Source organism: Bos mutus, chromosome 11 (assembly GCF_027580195.1).
Source record: "Bos mutus isolate GX-2022 chromosome 11, NWIPB_WYAK_1.1, whole genome shotgun sequence".
NCBI lineage: Eukaryota > Metazoa > Chordata > Mammalia > Artiodactyla > Bovidae > Bos > Bos mutus.
In genome coordinates, this window is record NC_091627.1 from 21585607 (window position 1) to 21608136 (window position 22530).

Below are 22530 nucleotides of genomic sequence, written 5' to 3' on the forward strand. Positions count from 1 at the left end.
GCTCTGCTCCAAGCCCACCTGAGGATCCAAGGCTCACAAGGTGGAAACCACTATAATATAGATACTGCCTTTTTATTTAAATGCACTTTCCTGGTTTGCAACTATCCAGTGAAACCATCAAACAAAATTCTAGGTAAGGACCCTCAAATTGTTTTAAATTTAAAACAATATTTGGACACAGAAGGAAATAGAGGAGAGGAGAGGAAAGGACACAAGGACAAGGCAGAGGAGAAGGCAGTGGCAGGAAGGAGAGCTGTGCTGTAAAGTATCAGAAGTATTGGGTTTGTGGAATTTCACTGATGGACCAGTGGTTAAAAACACCTGCCCTGCAATGTAGAGGACACGGGTTCAATCCCTGGTCTGGGAACTAAGACCCCAAATGTTGTGGAGCAACTAAGCCTGCCTGCCTCAACTAATGAGTGCGTGTGCCACAACTAGAAAATCTGTGCGCCACAGTGAATAACCCCGCAACGAAGATCTTGTGTGCCACAACTAAAAGACCTGACGGACACAGACAAATAAACAGTACTGGGTTTGTGCTCATGAGCTAATTTCCTTGAGACTCAGTTTCTTCTGCTGAGGTTTGTAATGAAATCTCCTTTATAGAGCTATCGTGAGGATTAAATGGCACAAAATACATAAGAATGCTTTGCAAATTGGTGAGGCTATGGCACATATTCTTAATAGACCTTAATCTGAGCAATCAGGGCTGTCCAAGATCATGTGACTAATTGGCCAAGTTGGGGCCCAAATGGGATAAAAGCTCAACGTGTCCTTGTTCAGACCCTGGTCTACTGGTGACCAGCTTGTTTTTCCCAAACTGAAGGTGGGCTTTTAAAAGCTGAAGAGGGATGTAAATGATCATTCAGTTCAGCCTATTCCCTTTGTAAGGAGGGTATCGGTTACTTCCACTCCACAAATGGTAGGGGATTGAAGTGTCATTCAAAGGCCTAAAACTCAGAAACAGAGCGGGGTGCGGGGGTAGGGGTGGGGGCAGAGGGTGGGAAATCTTCTCCCTCGACATTTGTCTGTGTGCCAGGTATGGAAACACACACTAGACTTACCAGAACACCCTTCAAACGGGATCTATTTTTACAGTAACCTAGCACTGTGCTGCTGCTAAGTCACTTCAGTCGTGTCCGACTCTATGCAACCCCATAGACAGAAGCCCACCAGGCTCCCCCGTCCTTGGGATTCTCCAGGCAAGAACACTGGAGTGGGTTGCCATTTCCTTCTCCAATGCATGAAAGTGAAAAGTGAAAGGGAAGTTATTCAGTCGTGTCCAACTCTTAGCAACCCCATGGACTACAGCCTACCAGGCTGCTCCATCCATGGGATTTTCCAGGCAAGAGTACTGGAGTGGGGTGCCATTGCTTTCTAGATAAATGTAAATTTGTAGCACTTGCTGGACTAGCTGGATTATTTTTACCAGTTTTCACTTTGTTTTATTAGCTGCTCTGCAATATGTAACAGGATGGCAGGCAATTTGCAATATTCAGAAAATTCCCATATACTAGGTATCCCATCCTCCTCTAATTTAATTTAAAAGGAACAACAGCAACAAAATTCTCCTATATTCATTTCACTTGTAAGCACTCAACAACTATTCCTTTGGTCGGGAAGAAAAACAACAAAACCAGGGCGTGGGGAAAAAATTGTTTCAACATGCCAATTTCTTTTGTATTTATACACTGGTCTTCTTCTAGTAGACCATTTATTCAAAGAAGAAAACAGACCCCTTACCTTGCCATGCTAAAACAAACAAATACAAAGTCACTTTTTAATAGGTACTGCTAGGAATCACCTTGGACATAAACCACCATTTTTCAAAGACAAACTGTTTAGAACAAATTGAGAAAAGAAACACTATTATGGAAGGATTGATTACAAGTGAGCAATTCAAGCCAAAGGTTTAGACATCTAAAATAGCCTGATGACGGGCAACGTGATGTACGTGAACCTTATTCATTCCCCTGCCCCCTTCTTCCCTCACACACACAGACACACACAGACACACACACACGTGAGCAGCACAGCCATTGAGTAACCGGCCACTGTGGAAAAAGGTAATGAGTTTTGCTGGGTCCTGGTCCTGGTTCCTTCATCTGAAAAGTGGGGGTAATAATATCTATTTTGATGGATTGTATAAGAAGCAGAGAGAAAGAAAGTGGCTGGTGTAGTGCTCAGAAGGCATAATTGAAGTATAATTATTATCAAAGTTAGTAAAAGAGAAGACTCGCAAAGTAATGGGGCAATTTATGACATGAAGCTTGGAAGCAAGCCACAAGTTTCATACCACTGGAAATGCATCTCTCCATCATGCTGCTGCTGCTGCTACTAAGTTGCTTCAGTCGTGTCCGACTCTGTGCGACCCCATAGATGGCAGCCCACCAGGCTCCCCCGTCCCTGGGATTCTCCAGGCAAGAACACTGGAGTGGGTTGCCATTTTCTTCTCCAATGCATGAAAGTGAAAAGTGAAAGTGAAGTCACTCAGTCGTGTCCGACTCTTGACAACCCCATGGACTGGAGTCTACCAGGCTCCTCCATCCATGGGAGTTTCCAGGCAAGAGTACTGGAGTGGGGTGCCATTGCCCTCTTCATCATGACTGTGTCCAAACCCCAGGGTCACAGTGAACTTGGCCAAATGCATCTCGGAGGACTGCAGCAGTGAAGCTGTGTACCCTCTCCCCTGGATCTCTCCCTTCCTCCTTGCACAGAGGAATGATGGAATCTCTTTCTAGAGTTAACTTATAGGAGTAATTAGGGGCACTTACCTTCCTGGCGTCTGGTACTGACTCTGATGCCAGGTGATCTGCAGATACTGTCATCAGGAATATCTAGATTGCAACTCATGTCTTTACACCACAAACCTCATTCTTGACCAACCACATCCACGCCACCTTGATTTTGAACATACCATTTGTAAAACCTGAGGCAGCCATAAAACCAGATAAGAGAAGTAGGGAACATGATATGAACAAGCTAGAAGGAACACCTTGGAAAGGAGTAACTTCAGGGAAATACAGAGGTCCTAGTCATCAAGCAGGTGTCACAGACACCTATGTCAAGTCATAGACATAGAGGTAGAGTCCACAGAGTGGTGTGAGTGGGCCAGTGGGCACAGAACCAAGAGGAGTGGGAGACGAAGTTGCTGGGAATTTCTTAAATTCCAACTCCCTTTATCTATGCCCAGGTTTTCAGGTATGGCCAAGAAGGTCATGTTTTGCACAATTCCAAGGGTGACACTCACAAAGACCTCAGAGGGGAATGGAACATTCTGCATTTGTGCAGATCAGCATATGGTAGCCACATCTACAATTTGTCCTGGAAGCCTGTCACAGATTTTTGAGCCTAGGTATGATGTGAGAGTTAAGAAAGAAGACTATCATCATCCATGGTATATATCAGCCTTCAAGTGACATAGTAGTCTCAAGAGTTGTTATCTGATCAACAAACACATCACTTAGTTTAGGGCTTCACATTTAGCAGGTACCTACTGAACATTTACTAGATGAATGAACTAATGAGAGAAGAAGTGAATTAAGGAGCAGTTACATGCATTTCAAGATAGAGGACACTCTGGAAAACATGCACAGCAGATTAGCAACCTATGGCAGCTGGATCTGACTGTTCCACAGAGTGGACTGGTTAATGTGTGCTGTGCTCAGTCGCTAAGTCATGTCCAGCTCTTTCCAACCCCATGGACTGTAGCCCACCAGGCAAGAAGAATACTGGAGTGGGTTGCCATTTACTCCTCTAGGGGATCTTCCTGACTCAGGGATTGAACCTGTATCTCCTGCATTGGCAGGCAGATTCTTTACCACTGAGCCACATGGGAAGCCCAGGGACTGGTTACTATTCCTCTGTAATTATATAATCCCTAGTTTAATTGCCATATCATCTTTTATCATAGCTACATAATTTGTATTTAACCATACCTACAACCCTATCTCATGGGCAGAGGACCCTGGTGGGCCGCCGTCTATGGGGTCACACAGAGTCGGACACGACTGAAGCGACTTAGCAGCAGCAGCAGCATACCTACAACTGTTACTTTAACAACTCCTATACATTTTATAGATATTTTAGGCATTTTGTCTATTATTATTATTATTATCATTGCATGTTGAATTGTTTTCTACGGACATATTCAAATAATGACAAATATGCAAGACATTATGCTAGTTGCCTTATGTGCTGCTGTTCAGTCGCTAAGTTGTGACTCTTTGCAACCCCAGGGACCGCAGCCTGCCAGGTTTCTCTGTCCATGGGATTTCCCATGGACAAGAATACTGGAGTGGGTTGCCATTTCCTTCTCCAAGAGATCGTCCCCACTGAGGGATCAAACTTCCATCTCCTGCATCGCAGGTAGATTCTTTACCACTGAGCCACCGGGGAAACCCATTTTATAATTGAAGTATTTCAAATTCATCTAAGGTCATATACCTAAAAAGTGAATGAATGAAGATTCCCACAAAGATCTTCCTATTACATGTTTTTTTTTTTTTCCAATCTAAGAAGAATTACTGTGAATTCGGATAAAAAGATTTAAGGCACTAGGTATAAATTATGTAATTTATCCTGCACTACAGTAGTTTCCAAAGATCATGAATTTGGCCTTTAAGAATGGGCAGGACTGTGGCCACCATATAATTTCATCAGAAGTCATGAATGTACCATCAATCATGCATAGCATCCATTGCTGTGCTGTGCTTAAGTCACTCAGTCATGTCTGACTCTCTGTCACCCCATGGACTGTAGCTTGCTAGGCTCCTCTGTCCATGGGATTCTCCAGGCAAGAACAGTGGAGTGGGTGGCCTCTCCCTTCTCTGGTTCATCTTCCCAACCCAGGAATCCAACAAGGGTCTGCTGAATTGCAGGCGAAGTCTTTATCAGCTGAGCTACCAGGGAAGCTCACAGCATCTGTGATGTACCACTATGTTGACCACTTTCTCAGTCTCTCCAGGTGACAGGGCTTTCTCTTTCCTTGGAAGCCCACTGATATTTACTTCATATGACGTCCACTATGATCTTTCTAGAACCCCAATCAACCATGTCAATTCCCCGTTTAATGGTAGCATTCACTCTACATCTCTTCTACTTTGGCTGGTCTGTCTGTCCCTTCTCATTCTAATCCCAGTTCACTTTGCCACATGCCTGGCCACTGCTCCTAAGCTGCCAGTACCAAAGCTGTGGAGAGTCACTAGAAATTTCAGAACATCCCACTTCTTTGCTTCTGTACATTCTTTCTCTCCACCAGAAATGCCAATGACAATCTCTTATTTATCTTATTGTATGACTCATAGAACTTTTTCAAGATCCATGAGGATAGGAAATAAATTCTTTAAAATCATTGTATCTCGAAACTCAGTATCTGGTGCATGCTATGCTATGCTATGCTAAGTCACTTCAGTCGTGTCCGACTCTGTGTGACCCCATAGACGGCAGCCACCAGGCTCCCCCATCCCTGGGATTCTCCAGGCAAGAACACTGGAGTGGGTTGCCATTTCCATCTCCAATGCATGAAAATGAAAAGTCAAAGTGAAGTCACTGAGTCTTGTCCAACTCTTAGCGACCCCATGGACTGCAGCCTACCAGGCTCCTCCATCCATGGGATTTTCCAGGCAAGAGTACTGGAGTGGGGTGCCATTGCCTTGTCCATCTGGTGCATAGTAGGTTTCAATTAAATATTTGCTTTGGATAAATTCAAGGCGAAAAAAAATAATTTTTTCTGGAAAACTCCCTGAAGCCCAGGAAAAGTGGATGCCTTGATATCTAATAGCCATACTGTTATACAATGAAACGATGTATTTCCAAGTATTTCTCTGAAGCTGGACTCTGAGCTCCTGGGTGGCAGAGACTAAATCTTACTCATATTTGGATCCTTAACACCCATCCTAGGCTGGGCTTATAGTAAACCACCATAGATTTCCTGGAATTGAAAAATATAATTCTAAAGCAGTCACGTGAGCTGAGCTGGACGGTTGTTAGGCTTCTCATTTTACAGCTGAAAAAAGGGGTAGTCAGGGAGGAGAAAAAAAAATGTCTTGACTCAATTTTCATTGGAAATCAGAGGCCCAGACAGGCCTGGAACAGGGTCTCCTAAACTCCTAGTTATAAAGCACTGTTGGTGGCCACTGACAAGGGAGGCTGGTGCCTTTCTTTCTGACTCCTCAGCGGAGGAACAGAGGACTGTTCCCGAGATGAGCACCAGCAGAGGACCCTCGATGGGCCGAGATTCATGAATGGATCCTGCTCACCACTCGTGGTGACGGTCTGGGGGAACACACAAGTTGCCCTAGGGTGAGGGACTGAGTGCCAGGAAGGTCTGCCAGAAGTCAGTTGGCGAAAGGGAGTCGGGAGACATGGGAGCACTTTCTTGACCCTTTTTTCAAACCCAGTGGCCCTGTGGTGGCCTGTCATACAGTCTGTGATCTCTTCTGCCAGCCTCCCAGGAATGGCTTATCTCTGGAGTTTGTGCATAATCATAAACTGCAAATATGTGGGCATAATCCTACAGAGCCCTCTTTTTTTGACTCAAAAGTGTCCTACCAAGGACTTCCCTGGTGGTCCAGTGGTTAAGAATCTGCCTTCCAACGCAGGGGATGGGTGGGGGGAATGGATCCCTGGTTGGGTGGGTGGGAAGGACTAAGATCCCACATGGTGCCACAACTAAGACCGGACACAGCCAAGTAAATAAATAGTTTTTTAAAAAGTGTCCTACCATGGGCAATACATGATATAGTCCGCTTTTCCTCCCAGACTAGAAAATATGCATGTGCCTGCTCAGTCGTGTCCGACTCTGTGCGACCCCATAGACGGTAGCCCACCAGGCTCCCCCGTCCCTGGGATTCTCCAGGCAAGAACACTGGAGTGGGTTGCCATTTCCTTCTCCAATGCATGAAAGCGAAAAGTGAAAGTGAAGTCGCTCAGTGGAGTCCGACCCTCAATGACCCCGTGCACTGCAGCCTTCCAGGCTCCTCCGTCCATGGGATTTTCCAGGTAAGAGTACTGGAGTGGGGTGCCATTGCCTTCTCCGGAAAATATGCATACGTGCGTATAAAAGTTCAGAGTATTCTAAACTCCCCTTTCTCAGCCCCTTGGGCTTTTTTTTTTTTTTTTGGTCCCCAATCAGATTGCTTGGTTTACCAGGACACATTAGGTTAAGGCCTGGCAGTCCAGGCCTCTGTCCAAGTTCTAGCCTAAATCAAAGGACTGGCACCTCTTGCGGAAATTGGGAATAACTGGAGTGAACCTGTAGCCCTCACCTGATTCCCAGTGCCCAGTGACTCTGTGGTCCACGTGTGTTGAGGGAGGAAGCATAAAGAGAACAAGAGAAAGGGACTCGGACTGAAGGAGCCCCACGCTTAGCAGGAGGTGTGCGCCAGCATTGTTTGCCTGGGCCAAAACCCTCTGGGCATGTCTTGGGAGCGGAAGAATTAGTGATTACCTGCGGTCTGAGTTAAAAGATGTCTTTGAGCTCGTATTCGGCAGGCAGAAAAATACTAAAAGCCTTGACGGTAGGTGGAGGGTTGAGGAGGACACCAACTAAAAGCAAGTAATCCGTTCCTTTTTATATGGGGAGGAGAGTGTTGGAAAAAGATAATGAAACTGATTTTTGAAACTCGGTGCGGCACCCCGCATGGCAAGCACATCTTCCAAGGACAAGAGCTATGTGAGCAGCGGTGTCCGGACGCTCAGAGGATGCCCAGCTTGCTGGGGAGGAGCGCCCGGGAAGATGAACGAGTTAGGAAGTCCACTCGTCACTGATGGAGCTTCTTAGGGGACTTGGTGGTGGGGCAGGAGTCGCCCCACCGCCTGCAGCAGGGCGCGCAGTAGCCGGTGGCGGCGCCGGGACCGTCCCTCCCTGGTTGGGTGCGCTACCTCCCCTGCTCCGGGCCCCAGTTGGATAAAGTACTTTGTTTACCTCACCCGGGCTGAGCCATCCTGGGGGGGCAGGGGGAAGGCGAGCGCCCGCGCCCGGAGCCAGGAGCTGCAATGGCAGTGGCAGCCGCCTGCGGGCGCGGGGAGCTGCCCGAGGACTGGCAGCGGCGAGGCTGATTGATGGGCCTCCGGCTCAATGAGGGGGGGCCCCGGGGCGGGGGCGGGGCGGGGCCGACGCTGCGCTCAGCCAGTCGCCCGTGCCGCCGGGTGGTGGGGGGGGGGAAGGGGGGCGGAGGCTCAGTGGAAATGTGTCGGTGACATTGAATGGGGAGACCGAGCGCGAGCGAGGCGCGCGCGCGCACACACACAGCCCCGCTCGCGCAGAGATCCCCGGCCACGTAAGTAACTATTAATACCGCCTCGCCGAGAGATGCGGGCGTGCTGAGCTCGGGGATTGGCCTCGGGCACCGTCGGCCGTCCCCTTCCATTTCCAATACACGTTTCTCTTACCTCCGGGTGCGGGGAAGAACAAAAATCAAAGAAGAAGAGAAGCCGTCAATTTTCTCCAAAACAACCCCGCCAGGCAGTTTTGGTTGAGGGTAGGGGGTGACGGAGCGGTGGCAAATTATTCCAAGGCGCGATCCAGTGAAAAGAGCGAGACAGGAGACGGCGTGGGTTTACTGGGCTGGGGGTGCATCCCTTTCCTGCGCCGGGAGGACCCCCGGAAGCTCGTGTCGGGGACACCGGAGACCATTGATCTACCCTCGTCCTCCCTGCGCGCGCTTCTCGCTTTCTCCGGAGGCCGATCCAGAGCGCGAGGGAGCGGCGACGGCATGAGCCGGTGCTGACCTCCGCCCGGCGGGCCAAGCCCTGGGCTTTGTCGCGTACCTGCGCCCGGCCCGCAACTCCGTGACCGGCTTTTGCAATCTTTTGTTGGCAGCGCTGACCGCTCTAAGTTAAATGCTCCCTTGCTATTTTTTTTTTTCTTTCTTTTTGTCTGTTTGTTTAAATTTTGGAGAGCTCTAGCGATCTTGGAAAAGCCTCAGACGCCATCTACAGTTAAAACGTAGGTAATTACCCTCTCCGGACCCTCTCCGGCAACCTCCCCCCCCCTTCCACGCCCCCCACCCTTTCCACCAAAAAAGGGGGTGCAGCGCGGATTCAGTCTGCGGTGCGGCGCGAGCCGGTACCCGGGCTTGTTTCCTTTTTCTTTTTGTTTGGTTTCTAACGCGCCGAGACCAAGCGGCGGCCGTGTGCGCTCCCCGAAGACTGCACAAACTACAGCGAGGCTCCTTCGCCCCGTCTGCTTCGGAAGCCTGCGTGGGGACTGCTTTGGGAGCCCCAGGGCTGCAGCTCCCCACCTTAGCAATCCGGTTACAAGTCCAGATCCACGTTGGAAAAGGAGCGAGAGAGAGAAACTAAAAGTGCGAAGATTCTGCAAATCGCTGGCGGCTTTGGGGGTAACAAAAGGACCCGAGTTGCCGCCGACCGAGGACCCCCCGGGAGTCGGGCTCGGAGCAGACGAGGTGCCCGGCGTCTCCCTTTTGGGGGGCTTCTAACTCTTTCTCCACGTAGCCCCCTTCCCGTCCCTCCCCTCTCGATCCCTTTTAACATCCGTGGCACGGAGGCGCCTGCAGCCGCACTCGCCCGCGACTCATCTCTCCAGCGGTTTTTTTTTGTTTGTCGAGTGCGATCCCCACACTCATGAACATACACAGGTCTACCCCCATCACAATAGCAAGATATGGGAGATCGCGGAACAAAACCCAGGATTTCGAGGAGTTGTCGTCTATAAGGTCCGCCGAACCCAGCCAGAGTTTCAGCCCGAACCTCGGCTCCCCGAGCCCGCCTGAGACTCCGAACTTGTCGCATTGCGTTTCTTGCATTGGGAAATACTTATTGTTGGAACCCCTGGAGGGAGACCACGTTTTTCGGGCCGTGCATCTGCACAGTGGAGAGGAGCTGGTGTGCAAGGTAAAGAGCCCGGGGTTTGCTTTTGGCTGTTTTGTTTTTTGAAAAGATGCCCCGGCCTTTGGGAGGGGGCGGGAGGTTACCGAGCCCTGCGGTCCGGGGGAGGGAGATTCGCCTGGTTAATTATCCGTGGGCTCGTTAAATGGGGTTCTGAATTTATTTGTTCGCATTCGACTAGTCGCGAAGTTTTTAGAGCGTTGCAGACAATGGGGCGGGCTGCGGCGGGGGCGTTCTGGGGAGAGCCCGCCGCGGAGAAGGCGGCGGGACTGAGCGGGGGCCACGGCCATGCGTGGTCCCTTCGGCTCGTGGAGCCCCTCCGTTACGCTGGGTCCCGCGGCCCGGGGATTTCTCCCTGGGTCCAGCCCCCTCCTCTTCCAACACCGAGGAGGGAATCCCCCCCGCTAATTTCTAGGCGCTGATGCCTCGCTTCCTTTGCAGCCATTGTTCTCGGCAGCGTGCAGGTGTGGAACCTTTGTTCCGTAGGTGCCCTTTAAAAGAGACGCACAAAGGTGTCTTCTCTGGCTGAGCCCAGGGGCCCAGGGTGGGGAAGGAGTTTACAAAGAGCCTCCTTCTGCCTGGAGCCTTGAAAGGAAGGTTGGGGGCGGAAATCAAAGCCACCAGCGCACCTCTGGGTGTTGGAAATTGTGAATCCTTTGGGTCTTTTTCTCTTGTCTCCGTTTCTTCTCATCTCCAGCTTTCCGTGCCTGAACCGCCCCCCCATTTGCCCCCACTACCTACCCCCCAACCCGCCCAACATACACCTTTGCCTGTAGGATTTAGAGGCCAGCATTTGGAGCCTCGGGGATTCACAGTGCTCATACAGAGATGGGTACTTCAGCTTCCTTTTCGTCTTTGACCCTGAACTGGTTGGTGTCTCTGTGTCTTTGTGTGCGTTCACAGGGCTCTAAGACAAGGGGATGAGCAGGGGAATAGTTGCAAAATATATATATATATATATGAAGATGGTAGAGCAGGCTACCCAGGAATGGGACATAGATAAAGAATTCATTGTCACTTAATTTTAGCTTAGCTCAGTGTTGGTTTTGTTTGGGGAGGGGTTAAGGAGATAGTTAGAAGTGGGGACACCCCCCCCCCCGTTTGAAACGGGCACTCTGCATAACTGCTACACATAATGCATCACACTTTTACCATCAACCATAGGCTGCTTTGTGAACTTGCTTTCTTTCACAGGGGACTGGAGTATTTCATTGTGAAAAATGGGTTTTGTGGAGGGTCTCCAGTCTGTTGTGCAGTTGTTCAGTTGAGACCTCAGGGGGAAATCAGAGACTCTTTAAATACTGCTCTCTGCTTGGACTGAGCATTTGGTGTTTTGCACCTTCTCCAAGTTATTGAGACTCAGAGCAGCTATTCCCAGTTAACCAAAATTCAGTAAGCTATTCAGAGCTGGGTTGAATTCTCAGAAGACCTACAACGTTGTACAATAGGGTAGTCATCCTCTGAAATGAATGAATTCCACAGAGCTGCCACTGTCATATGAAATATGCACAATCACCCAGCAGTGTGTTTTCACTCCTTTTACTCAACTTCAGTAGAGCATTTTAATATTTTTCAAAGGCTGGAGATGCTTTTAAGTAAAAGGAGTCTGCCGCCAAATTCTGCAGGAACATCTTGCCCTGTTATTTCTTTGTTTAAAGACAGAGGTGACTCTGGCCCCTGCTGTTTCTTTCTCCCTTCAGATTTTTTCAAGACATATTTCACTTTAGACTGACCTTACAGTGTCATTTGTAGACTTGCTCTCTGGCCTGAAACTGTACTTAATCTGCTGGTTTAGTTATTGCAAAGATTGAATCAGCCCCTCACCAATTACTGTGCTGCTGCAAGTGGATTTAAGTGCAGTATCATTGTTCTGCTTGACAGAGGTCATCCCTTTAAGACACAGCAGCTCTGTTTGCCTGCCTTTTCACCAGAGGTGATGTGGGTGACTTTTTATGCAAGCATAGTTGTATAGTTGTATATATCCTAGGAAGCTCCAAGTGGTTTTTATAAGGCTGCTTCTATGAACTACCCTCATAGATACACTGTGGACTCTTGGCTTACTGCAGGCTCAGTGAAGTCTACACATTGAATCCAGTTCCTTTTGACATCTTAGAATGTAGAGTTCCTGTCTCCTAGCTTTGTGTTGACCCAGGAAAAAAGTCTTTATAACAATAGATCCAGTGCAAAGATGCCACTCACAGGAACTCTGTGGAATTCTATAGGACATTATTTTGGGAGAGAGAGAGACTGGAGCATCATTTAACCAAAATAATCATGCCTGTTTATTGTCTTCCTGTGTCTGTGTTAAGCTAGGCAGATGAAAGAAGGGGACTTTAGGGTGTCCTTAGCTTATCGTTTTCATGGAAATGCTTGTAGTCACTGTGCAGATTGACATAATTACTATCTTGGCAAAATGGGCACTTTTTTTTTTTTGCAAATACTATGAATGATGGCCTAATCTCACTGCCTTATCTGATCTGTCACATTATATAACCAAGGATCTAAATTAAACATTTAAAAGAGGCTGGCACTGAGGCTTATGGCTTGATTTTGCACTTGAAGGTGATGGTTTAAATACCAATCCAAGCTCATAAATGCCTGTTACAGCTAGTAATAAAAGTTTGGTTCCTACCCATTTGGGAAAACATAAGTACTTGCTTTATTTTGCATACTATGTCCACCATCTTGGAATTTGGTCTCTCCTACAAAGGGTATGGCTACATTTTGAAGGTGCCATGAATATGTTTGACTTTTAATGTTCATTCAGTTTTCAGTGGGACAGGATAATAGACTAAGGGTACTGAGCAAAAAAAAAAAAATCACCTTTTATTTTTTTAAAAATGCAACTCAAAGCAGGAAATATAAATAATCATTACCCCATGAGCATCGGCTATAGAGCCTGCAGCCTGGTGCTTCAGATCCCAGCGTCCTCCTTATATAACGCAATGTTTACATTAGTCACTGCAAAGCCTTTATTACTCTGGGAAATTTCTGAGGCTTTCCTGGGTTTCTGCAGTCTGGGTGTTAAAGTTGACTCAAGCATTTCAGATGCCTAATTGAACGGACCTCTGAGGTCACTGCTGGCAGGTCATCATTTGACAGTATCAGGGTGTGATTTGTGGTCTCTGGGGACACGGAAGTATTCATTCTTAAATTCTAGGTTATAGTGGCAGCAGCTGCGCTGCTTTCCTGAGATGCCTCATTATGGTTCATTCACAATGTTACTTTGCTTCCTTGATCGCGTTCGCACCAGCCCTCCCAAGGTTCTTACCGGGCCGTTTGACTCACAGATTTGGGGGTTTTGTTTTTTGAAATGAAGAGGCTTCACTCAGGGATTCTTAAATAGCAGCCTATGTCCCTGGCTGGGTTATAGAAAGCCTGTAAGTCCCCGTAAGACAAATCTATTATTATTGTACATGCTTTTGAAAATGGGCATCGTCAGCTAAGAGGGGCCAGAGCTTTTATCAGATTCTCAGGTAGGGTCCGGACCCATAAAGGTCAACAGTGTTTCCAATCAGTGTCTTCAGTTTATGAAAAGGAGGGCAGCCGAGTGATCCTGAACGCTTTATCCACCTCCTCCAGATTATCGGTGGCCAAGCCAGGATTATATTCTCAAATTAGATGGTTTCTAGGCCAGCGTTTATCATCCCCCCACCACACACCACAAAATGATGATCGAGGAGAGTGTGTTCTAACTAATGAAAAAGAGACTGAAGAAGCTAAATGATGGTGAACTGTTAACATTCAGCGTATTGCTGTTAGAGCAGTGTTGGCTCTCCATGCTTCCCAGCAAGGAACACCCACACCCGCCCCTCACTCTTGCAGACACGGAATAGACTCATCATAGCCACATTCCCCGGGCAGATAGGAAAGCCACATTCCAAACCCAGAGATTTGTATCCCTGATTTAGTGGAGGTCTTGAAATGAATGAAAACGTTTGTTTTTTTTTTTTAACCTGAGAAAAATCTCTGTAGTGTTAATTCTTATTAGATCTGTTCCCAAAAAGTATTGAGGGTGGATTTGCTTTCGAAATAACCCCACAATGAGGTGGCATTTCACAGGCTCATTTTGATTCATAGAAAATCATTGCATAACTGATTCATTGAGCTAGATATGTGTGGAGGGAAGAGAGAAAGGAGCGTGGCTGCTTTCTTAATCAGAAGGACTGTGTCCTTTCTTAGCTCTGCCGCTGGGGGCTTGATTCGACTTGTTATCCGAGCCTCGATTTCCACATCTGTGAGATGAAGGTAGTGAATTATGTAACCTTCAGTCTACACATTTAATCTATTAATTGCTATTATGTTGTATACTGCTATACAATCCAATTCTGTAGCAAAAAATATTTTATATATGGTTGCTAGAGCTGTGTTGTGTTGGTGTATGGATGCTTTTTTTTGTTTCTTTGAAGGTAAATAAGGTGTTGTCTGTGCAGCTTGGGATGTCTCAAATTTTGCCTTAATTTTTCTATAAACAGAGGCCATTAGGATAGAGAGAAAAACATAACAAAACTTACGATTTGTGTATTGCATTGCATCTTGGTAAGCATTCTGACCTTCATTTTCTCATATAATCCTCCCAACACTGTGAGTCAATCACTTGCCCTTTTGCACATGAGGATTTGGAGGCTCAGAGAGGTCAAGGGACTTATTCAATGCTGCACAGCTGGGAGGCAGGGCCAGTCAGGGGTTCAAGTTCCACCCGTGTCTACGGGACTCATCCGCATTCTGTGATCTGGTTGTATAGGAGGCATCTCTGACTCTTGATATTGTTCATCCTGCCCTAGGTGTTTGATATCAGCTGCTACCAGGAGTCCCTGGCCCCCTGCTTTTGCCTGTCTGCCCACAGCAACATCAACCAAATCACCGAAATTATCCTGGGGGAGACCAAAGCCTATGTGTTCTTTGAGCGGAGCTATGGGGACATGCATTCCTTTGTCCGCACCTGCAAGAAGCTGAGGGAGGAGGAGGCGGCCAGGCTCTTCTACCAGATTGCCTCGGCCGTGGCCCACTGCCACGACGGGGGGCTGGTGCTCCGGGACCTCAAGCTTCGGAAATTCATCTTTAAGGACGAAGAAAGGTGAGTCTCCTTCCTGTCCAGGCCCTTGTGCTATGCCAGGCTGCTCAGAGCAGCTTGCGGAGAGGTTGGAATGGACATTCTTGGGCTGCCTGTCGTCTAGGTGAGGAGGAGGGACTGTGGAAGGACAAAGGGAGAAATACTGCAGTCTTTTAAGTGCCCCTGAGAAGCGGTTTGCTGCTCCTCTAAGAGATGGTTATCAGAGGCTCACAAGTGCCAGGATATTCTGTGATCCCGTAATTAATTTTGTTTTGGTGTCATGAACTCTGAAGGTGGCTGCCAGCCTCTGTGGCACTTTCAGCGTGAATAAGGCAAACTTTTGAAAATTCTGCCTTTGGTAGTGTCCATGCCTGGCATCAGTTGTTTATCATTCATTCATTCAAGAGATACTCTCTAAGTCTGTTCCTAAGTTTGAATCACAAGTCTCAGGACTGTGAATATCAAGATGCATTAGCTAGTCAATGACCTAATAAAGGAAGTGTTACTGGCCCACATACAGGTATGTGCTGGGTCAGATGGGAACTGGGGTCTGGGGTGTCAGTTCTAACAAGGACTTGAAGAGTCAGGAAAGTTTTTATAGGAGAGGTGAATTTGGAGCCAAGCTGAATGTGTTGTAGGTGATATGGGAGGGACCGGCGTTCCAGGTGAGGAACCTGCCTGGGCACGTGCCTGGCTATATGAAAGTCTTGGTTGTTTTAAGAGACAGCTGGACAGGAGGCTGGGCATCTGGGCTTCATTCATGGTCCTTCCATTAAGTCATTACATCATGTTTAGCAGACCCCCATTGGGACCCTGCTTTCTGCTCCAGCTGACTTTGATTGTAAAACCTCTTTCAAGTTCCTTTTTTTTTTTCTTTTTAATAATGTGCTTTTTTAGAGGAGTGGAAGCAACTGATGCATATTCATTGCTGACTATTCCAAGAATTACTGCAGGGGCTCTACATACGTGATGTCATGGAATTCTTGTGACTGCCTTGGGCTTTCCTGTCTCCTATTAGCAAAGTGTTTAGTGAAATGAAGGTTCCATTGTCACAGTCCTATTCAGGACCATCTGACTACAAAGCTAGTGTGCATCATTCATTCACTGGCCCAGCAAACATTCTGCAAGTACCTTTTATGCGTCTGGTACAGATTTGCTGTCAAACCTTTCCATCTTCCAGTTAGATTAGCCCATCTATCCCAGTGGCCTGTGATGTTTTTAGGTGATTGCTTATGGAAGCCTGATGGCATCCAAATGAGGGAGATCTAGTGATGTGTGCTCTGGCTTTTCTATCTTTGTGGTCCGAGATAATCTGGCAGTAAACGTCTGGGAAGCATTTGAGGATTAGCCCAGGTCAAAGGGCCTGTGGTTACTTAGTCCGAATGGAATAATTTCACGAGCATTTATAATCCAGCAGAGTAGACAAAGTGCAGAGGGCCACTGGATTTCCCAGACCCACAGAAGTTGGTTATTGTTCCATATTTTTACCCATAAGGGAGTACCATGGGCCTCTGTGGTGATTAAAATCCTGGTCTCTGACAGTGGATGGCTTTTACCCTCATTAACAAGCTAAAGAAGGTGGGGGCACTATTTGAAGATCTAGAGTGTGGGAGTGATGGTTCTCTTTCTCTTTCTGCTTACCTCCATCTGCCCTTGGATCCTGGAGACCCAGGTCCTCATCCTATTTTTGCCCTTTCTCCTCTCTGTGACCTTAGATTGGTCCCTTCCCCTTGGCCTCAAGTTCCTCATCCTTTTCTTGTCCTGACTCTGTTGCACTGGCTCTAAGGTCTTCCTGAGTTCAAACACTCAAGTATGTGCCACTTTGAATATTCTCATATACACCTGACTGAAAGATATACACCTGACTCCAGCAAGATACTGACAGAGATATCCTTTTTGCCCTTCAGTGTTCTATCTTCCTTGAAGATCTAATAACTAACTAAAAAATAAGAGATATTATTTAGTGACCTATTTAAGAACCTTCCATGGTGGCTCAGTGGTAAAGAATCCACCTTCAATGCAGGAGACACGAGAGACACAGGTTCGATCCATGGGTTAAGAAGATCCCCTGGAGGAGGAAATGGCAACCCACTCCAGTATTCGTGCCTGGGAAATCCCCTGGACAAAGGAATCTGGCGGGCTACAGTCCGTGGGGTCGAAAAGAGTTGGACACCACTGAGCGACTGAACACGTACACACGGAAGAGCCTACTATAAGGTTATCTTTCAACACTTAATTCTCTTTGCAGGTTGGAGAGGTGAGTATTAGCGTGTCATTGGGTAGATGAGGGCTCCGAAGTGTAGCTGGAGAAGTCTCAAAGTTAGAAGACCCATTCTCTGTTAAGTCAACTCTCAAGAAATTCATTTGGCCACCACAGGGATTCAGGACAATCAATGCCCTCTCTCTTGGGGATCCTCATTTTTAAGCATCATCTTTGATTGTGTCTCTTTAGAGAGGAATTGCAGGCATATTGGCTAGGATGTGGGGTGGTAGCCCGTCAGGTCGTAGCACAGCCGTGGGTAGATATAGATGCGTCCGGTGGGTCCGAGTAGATTGGACGTTCCCGGGTCACAGGCTATGGGAGCAGAAGTCGGCGTTAGAGATTCTGTACTTCAACCTGTTCGTTTTGCCATCAGTGAGCAGAGCCCCAGAGGTAAGGGTGCTTGTCCAAGAGCCCACAGCTCTTCTGGAAGCAAATATGGGCTGAGTCTGTTGGGAAGATCCCCTGGAGAAGGGAAAGGCTACCCACTCCAGCCTTCTGGCCTGGAGAATTCCATGGACTGTATAGTCCATGGGGTTGCAAAGAGTCGGACACGACTCAGCGACTTTCACTTTCACTGACCTCACGTTTGAGGGTGTGAACTTTTCCCCCAGGATGGCTTGTCCTTTATGGGGAAATGTGTAAGATAATTCGTACGTGATGGCAAAGCCAGAGTCCTTGATGTCACAGGGGCCGAGGAAGAAATGGTCACACATAAGAAACTTCTAACATGAGCCCTGCAGGGCTCTGATGCTTGGTCTGGAGTTACATTTGGCTCATGCAGAAGAGTGTGACCCTTTCTAGAAAGAACTAGAAAGAAGTATCTGGTGTGAATGTGAAGCTAGGACACCACAGAAGCAGGTGGTGTCACGCTCAAAGGTGGTGTCAACGTTCAGTCCTGAGGTGGGGGCAGGGGGATGAATTGAGCCATTGGGATTGATATGTATATACATTGTTGATACTATGTACAAAATAGATAACTGATGTGAGCCATTGTATAGCACATGGAACTCTGAATGGAAAGGAACTCCAAAGAGGGGATATGTGTATGTGTATAGCTGATTCACTTTGCGGCATAGCAGAAACTAACACAACACTGTAAAGCAAATCTACTCCAACAAAAATTAATTTTAAAAAAACTCAATCCTTTTTAACTTTGAAGAGCATTTTCCTTCTGAAAAAGACAGTGTAAGTGGCAGGTAAGAAGCTGGCCATCGTCTGTTGCCACCGTATCTGAGAACCTGAGTCAGAGCAGCCCTGCCCCTCAAGGGGCCATAGAGAAAGGAGAACCCTTTGCCCCAGCCATAGGGGAGGCAATGGGCCGCACAGCAATAGGTGACCTTGCTCAAGATCCCACAGTCAGTCTGATGATGGAGGCAGCCTAGAAATCCTGTCATTTCCTTCCAGAGCTCTTTCTCTGCCCTGATCCCCGGGGAGGCCCCAGTGGATTTGCTTTGAGAAGGTTGCTTTCCTTTTCAAGGACATCTTCTATGTTTTCATCAGTAGGCAATAGGACCTTTCTCATTATCACCCAACCATCAACTTTTGGTAAAAGATGAATAATGCTTAGCAGCCTTCTTTCATCTTGTTTGGGCTTTAACCTCTCTATTTTGGACTGTAAGGCTGGTTTTGTCACTCAGGATGTTCTAGTTCCCAGGGGCCACTGAGTTTCATGGTAGACTCTTCGTTGGCCTGCATGGTGGCTGTATGGCGACCATGCCTGTATTTCCGAGAGGGACAGGATCCAGGGGCTCTGGGATCTCTTCTGGGCCTTGCTGCTTGTGACCTTCACTTTTGGTCCCAATCAATAGGACCTAATGAATAGGTATTTCAATAGGACGAACATTTCCTCCTCTCATGACAACGTGGAGGTATGAGAAACAATGCGTTGATTTGAAAGACTTTGAAAACTTAAAACAGTGGAATCTGGATCTGTTTTCTGATTATTAAGGCATTGGTTCTGTGGTGCCCGGGGTGGGGGTTGCATAGAAGAGACCTTAGGAAGCACTGCTTTATTAAGCTTCAAGTCACCAGACATCTCTTTTGCACTCGTCTCCATCAGTCTCTCTCTCTCAAGGATGTGCTTCTTGTTCTTTGATGATCTTGAAAGTGATCAAAGGGGAAAGCATTACATAGTGAAATTGGCTGATGCAAACAGCCGACTCATTGGAAAAGACCCTGATGCTGGGAAAGATTGAGGGAAGGAGGAGAAGGGGATGACAGAGGATGAGAGGTTGAATGGCATCACTGACTCAATGAACACGAGTTTGAGCAAACTCCGGGAGATAGTGAAGGACAGGGAAGGCGCGTGCTGCAGTCCGTGGGGTCGCAAAGAGTGAACGACAGGTGGTTCAGAGAGAGACCTGACTCTGGGTTGACTTCTTATGCACAGATTTCCCATTCTAAACCATCTGTAACTCTCAAGCCCGTGGCCATCCATGGAAACATGCTTAATAGAACTGTCATCACCCTTAAGTTCAGCTTCCTACTAGTGATTTTGCACACATTATACATGGATGACACCTGCTATTCTATGAAGACTTAATGCTAGGGTGCCTTCTGCCTCTGGGTTGAATCCGCTGCACCTCAGATTCTTCTGCTCCTGTTTTATTTGTTTCCTGTTACTTTATTTACTTATTGGCTGCGCTGGGTCTTTGTTGCTGCTGGGCTGCTCTTTTGTTTGTTTGTTTTTGCAATGCACGGGCTTCTCATTGCAGTGGCTTCTCTTGTTGCAGAGCATGGCCTCTAGGCTCATGGCTACTGTAATCGCAGTATGCAGGTTCGGTAGTTGTGGTGCTGAGCTTGGTTGCTTCTTGGCATGTGGAATATTCTCAGACCAGGGATCGAACCCATGTCCTCTGCATTGGCAGGCAGATTTTTATACACTGTACCACCAGGGAAGTCCTGTTTATTCTATTTGAACTAGATTCAAATTCTGAGTCTACCACTTGTTAACTACCTGATTAAGTCATTTCATACTTCTGTGCTGCACTTTCCTCAAAGCAGAAATAATAGTTGCATCCCTAGAGGGTGGTTATGAGAGTTAGATGATCCTGTGACTCACAGGCAGGGCAGACGCTCACAGTCAGTAGCTGGTCCTGGAGTCATCCATGGGGCTTCCCAGGTGGCGCTAGTGGTAAAGAACCTGCCTACCAATGCAGGAGATGTAAGAGATGTGGGTTCAGTCCCTGGGTTGGGAAGATCCGCTGGAGAGGGAAACGGCAGCCTGCTCCAGTATTCTTGCCTGGAAGATTCCATGGACAGAGGAGCCTGGAGGGCTACAGTCCATGGGGTCACAAAGAGTCAGACACGATTGAGCACACCAACTACTTAGAGTCATTGATAAAATGATACCCATATGGGAGAGCTTCCCTGGTAGCTCAGTTGGTAAAGAATCCGCCTGCAATGCAGGAGACCCCAGTTTGATTCCTGGCTCGGGAAGATCCGATAGAGAAGGGATAGGCTACCCACTCCAGTGTTCTTGGGTTTCCTTGGTGGCTCAGCTGGTAAAGAATCTGCCTGCAATTCTTTAGGGCTCTGCCTGCAATTGAACCCAGGAGACCTAGGTTCAATCCCCTGGATTGGGAAGATCCTCCAGAGAAGGGAATGGCTACCCACTCCAGTATTCTGACCTGGAGAATTCCATGGACTGTATAGTCCATGGGGTCGCAAAGAGTTGGACATGACTGAGCGACTTTCACTCACTTTATGGGAGAGCAGTTCCCAGAGAATGGAGAATGTAGCAACCTTGTCCCTGAAGGTTGATCCTTTGGGATAGAAAGGTTAGATTTAAGCCATATCCTCCCCTCTCCTTTGTTTAATTATAATCGCTGGATGCCTATTAGGAGGGCAACTGACAGGTCAAGTACACGTGGTGTGGAACCTGCTGCTCAGAAGGGCTAAGCGGTTCACAAGCAGTCAGAAAGGGAAGGTGGACAAGGGCCCTGGCAGGGTGGGAGAGAAGGGCGGATTCCACCCCTCCGGGCCTGGACCGGCCACGGTGCTCCCACCCCTGTTTTGCTGCCTCTCCTCTGGGCCGGGATGTTTCTTTAGGGCTGAGCCTTAGCCACACTGTGTTTTGAGGACGTTAAAGCCCTACCCTAACTGAACTCACCCTGGACACACCCTTTGCATCCCCAGTTCCTATAGTAAAATCTGAGATGGTCTGTGTGTAGTAAATGTAGTACATGTGATGTAGTAAAATCTGAGCAGGACTGAAGCCTCTAATCTGAGAACTCCCAGAAGCTGTGCCCATGTTCTCCAGCCCCTCTCATCCTGCTCTGGGATTAAAGGGGTCTCCTGGTCAGGTCTCCTTGAGGCCCCGGATTTCAATCCCAGCCTCTAAGGGACAAGGCTGATTGCTCCGCTGGAGTCCACCCCTCTCTGGATTCCAGTCTTTTTCACTTGCACTTCTTAGTCAGTTTAACGTTGACAAGTTACCTAACCTCTTCTGCCCCATTGGCTCATCATAACGGGAAGACTTGGCTCACGAAATTAAATGAATTAACGAAAGTGAACCTGTTGCTTGGTGCACAGTTGGCCATCCGCTGCTCTTAACCTCTCCTGGACTTGATTCATGTCTGGGCCTCTGGGTGACAGCGGGCCAGCCTGCTGACCTAGAACTTGAAGAGCACTTTAAGCTGCTGCAAGCTGTGGCTGCAGGGGGGCCCCCTGAAGCATGTAGGGAGGTGGGGGAACATGGTGCCTACAACAGTCCCTGTTTGCCAGCCGAATCTTGCCTGTCCCTTGGAACAGGGCTCCTTGCCACCCTCCCTCCCCAAACCCAGCTCCCTGCCCCCAACCACAATTCGGTGTTGACATTTTTTGCCCAGAAATACCCCCATGTGAACGAGACGGCTTCTGAACATGTTTCTTCTTTGGTTTGAAGATCTTTATCTCTTGACGTCACAGGTCTCATTTCCTCTGCTTTGTGGAAGCTGATCAGTGCCTGCTTCTGCTGGAGGGGAACTGGGACCCTGTGTAAGAACCCGGGGGATGAGGGGCAGTATTTCCCTGGAACAAAAGCCCTCTTCAGGGGCACAGGGGGACTTGCACCTCCCTGCAGGGGGAAGGCCTCTTCCCTGCCACACCAGACGAAGTCAGTGCTCCCTTCCCCAGGCAGATGTTAGTATGTGTATTAGTTCTCCCTTTAGATCTTTAAGGTTTTTCTTGGCTCCAGAGATACTCCCATATCTAATAAAGTACAGAGGGCAAGGCATTGGAGTCCTGGAGACCAGACTCTGCTTTCTTTCATTAATAGCAATATATATTAAGTTGTGGGCTTCCCTGACGACTCATGTGGTAAAGAATCTGCATGCAATGCAGGAAACTCAGGTTTGATCCGTGGGTCAGGAAGATCCCCTGG

The 22530-nt window shown here is 47.8% G+C and overlaps 1 protein-coding gene and 1 long non-coding RNA gene across 5 annotated transcripts in view; one reads left to right on the forward strand and one right to left on the reverse strand.

The window, feature by feature from the left end:
* Positions 1 to 8533, reverse strand: part of LOC138989871 (uncharacterized) — a 50980-nt gene extending 42447 nt beyond the window's left edge. For all 4 annotated transcript variants that reach the window (XR_011465996.1, XR_011465995.1, XR_011465993.1 and 1 more), the window contains exon 1: positions 8395 to 8533. This is a non-coding gene — a long non-coding RNA (uncharacterized lncRNA). The remainder of the gene's footprint in view (positions 1 to 8394) is intronic.
* The window catches only part of TRIB2 (tribbles pseudokinase 2), a 29068-nt gene continuing 14749 nt past the window's right edge, over positions 8212 to 22530 (forward strand). The window contains exons 1-2 of the mRNA XM_005903205.3: positions 8212 to 9858; positions 14637 to 14929. Coding sequence (XP_005903267.1) covers positions 9589 to 9858; positions 14637 to 14929 — 563 coding nt within the window. The 5' untranslated portion in view covers positions 8212 to 9588. The remainder of the gene's footprint in view (positions 9859 to 14636; positions 14930 to 22530) is intronic.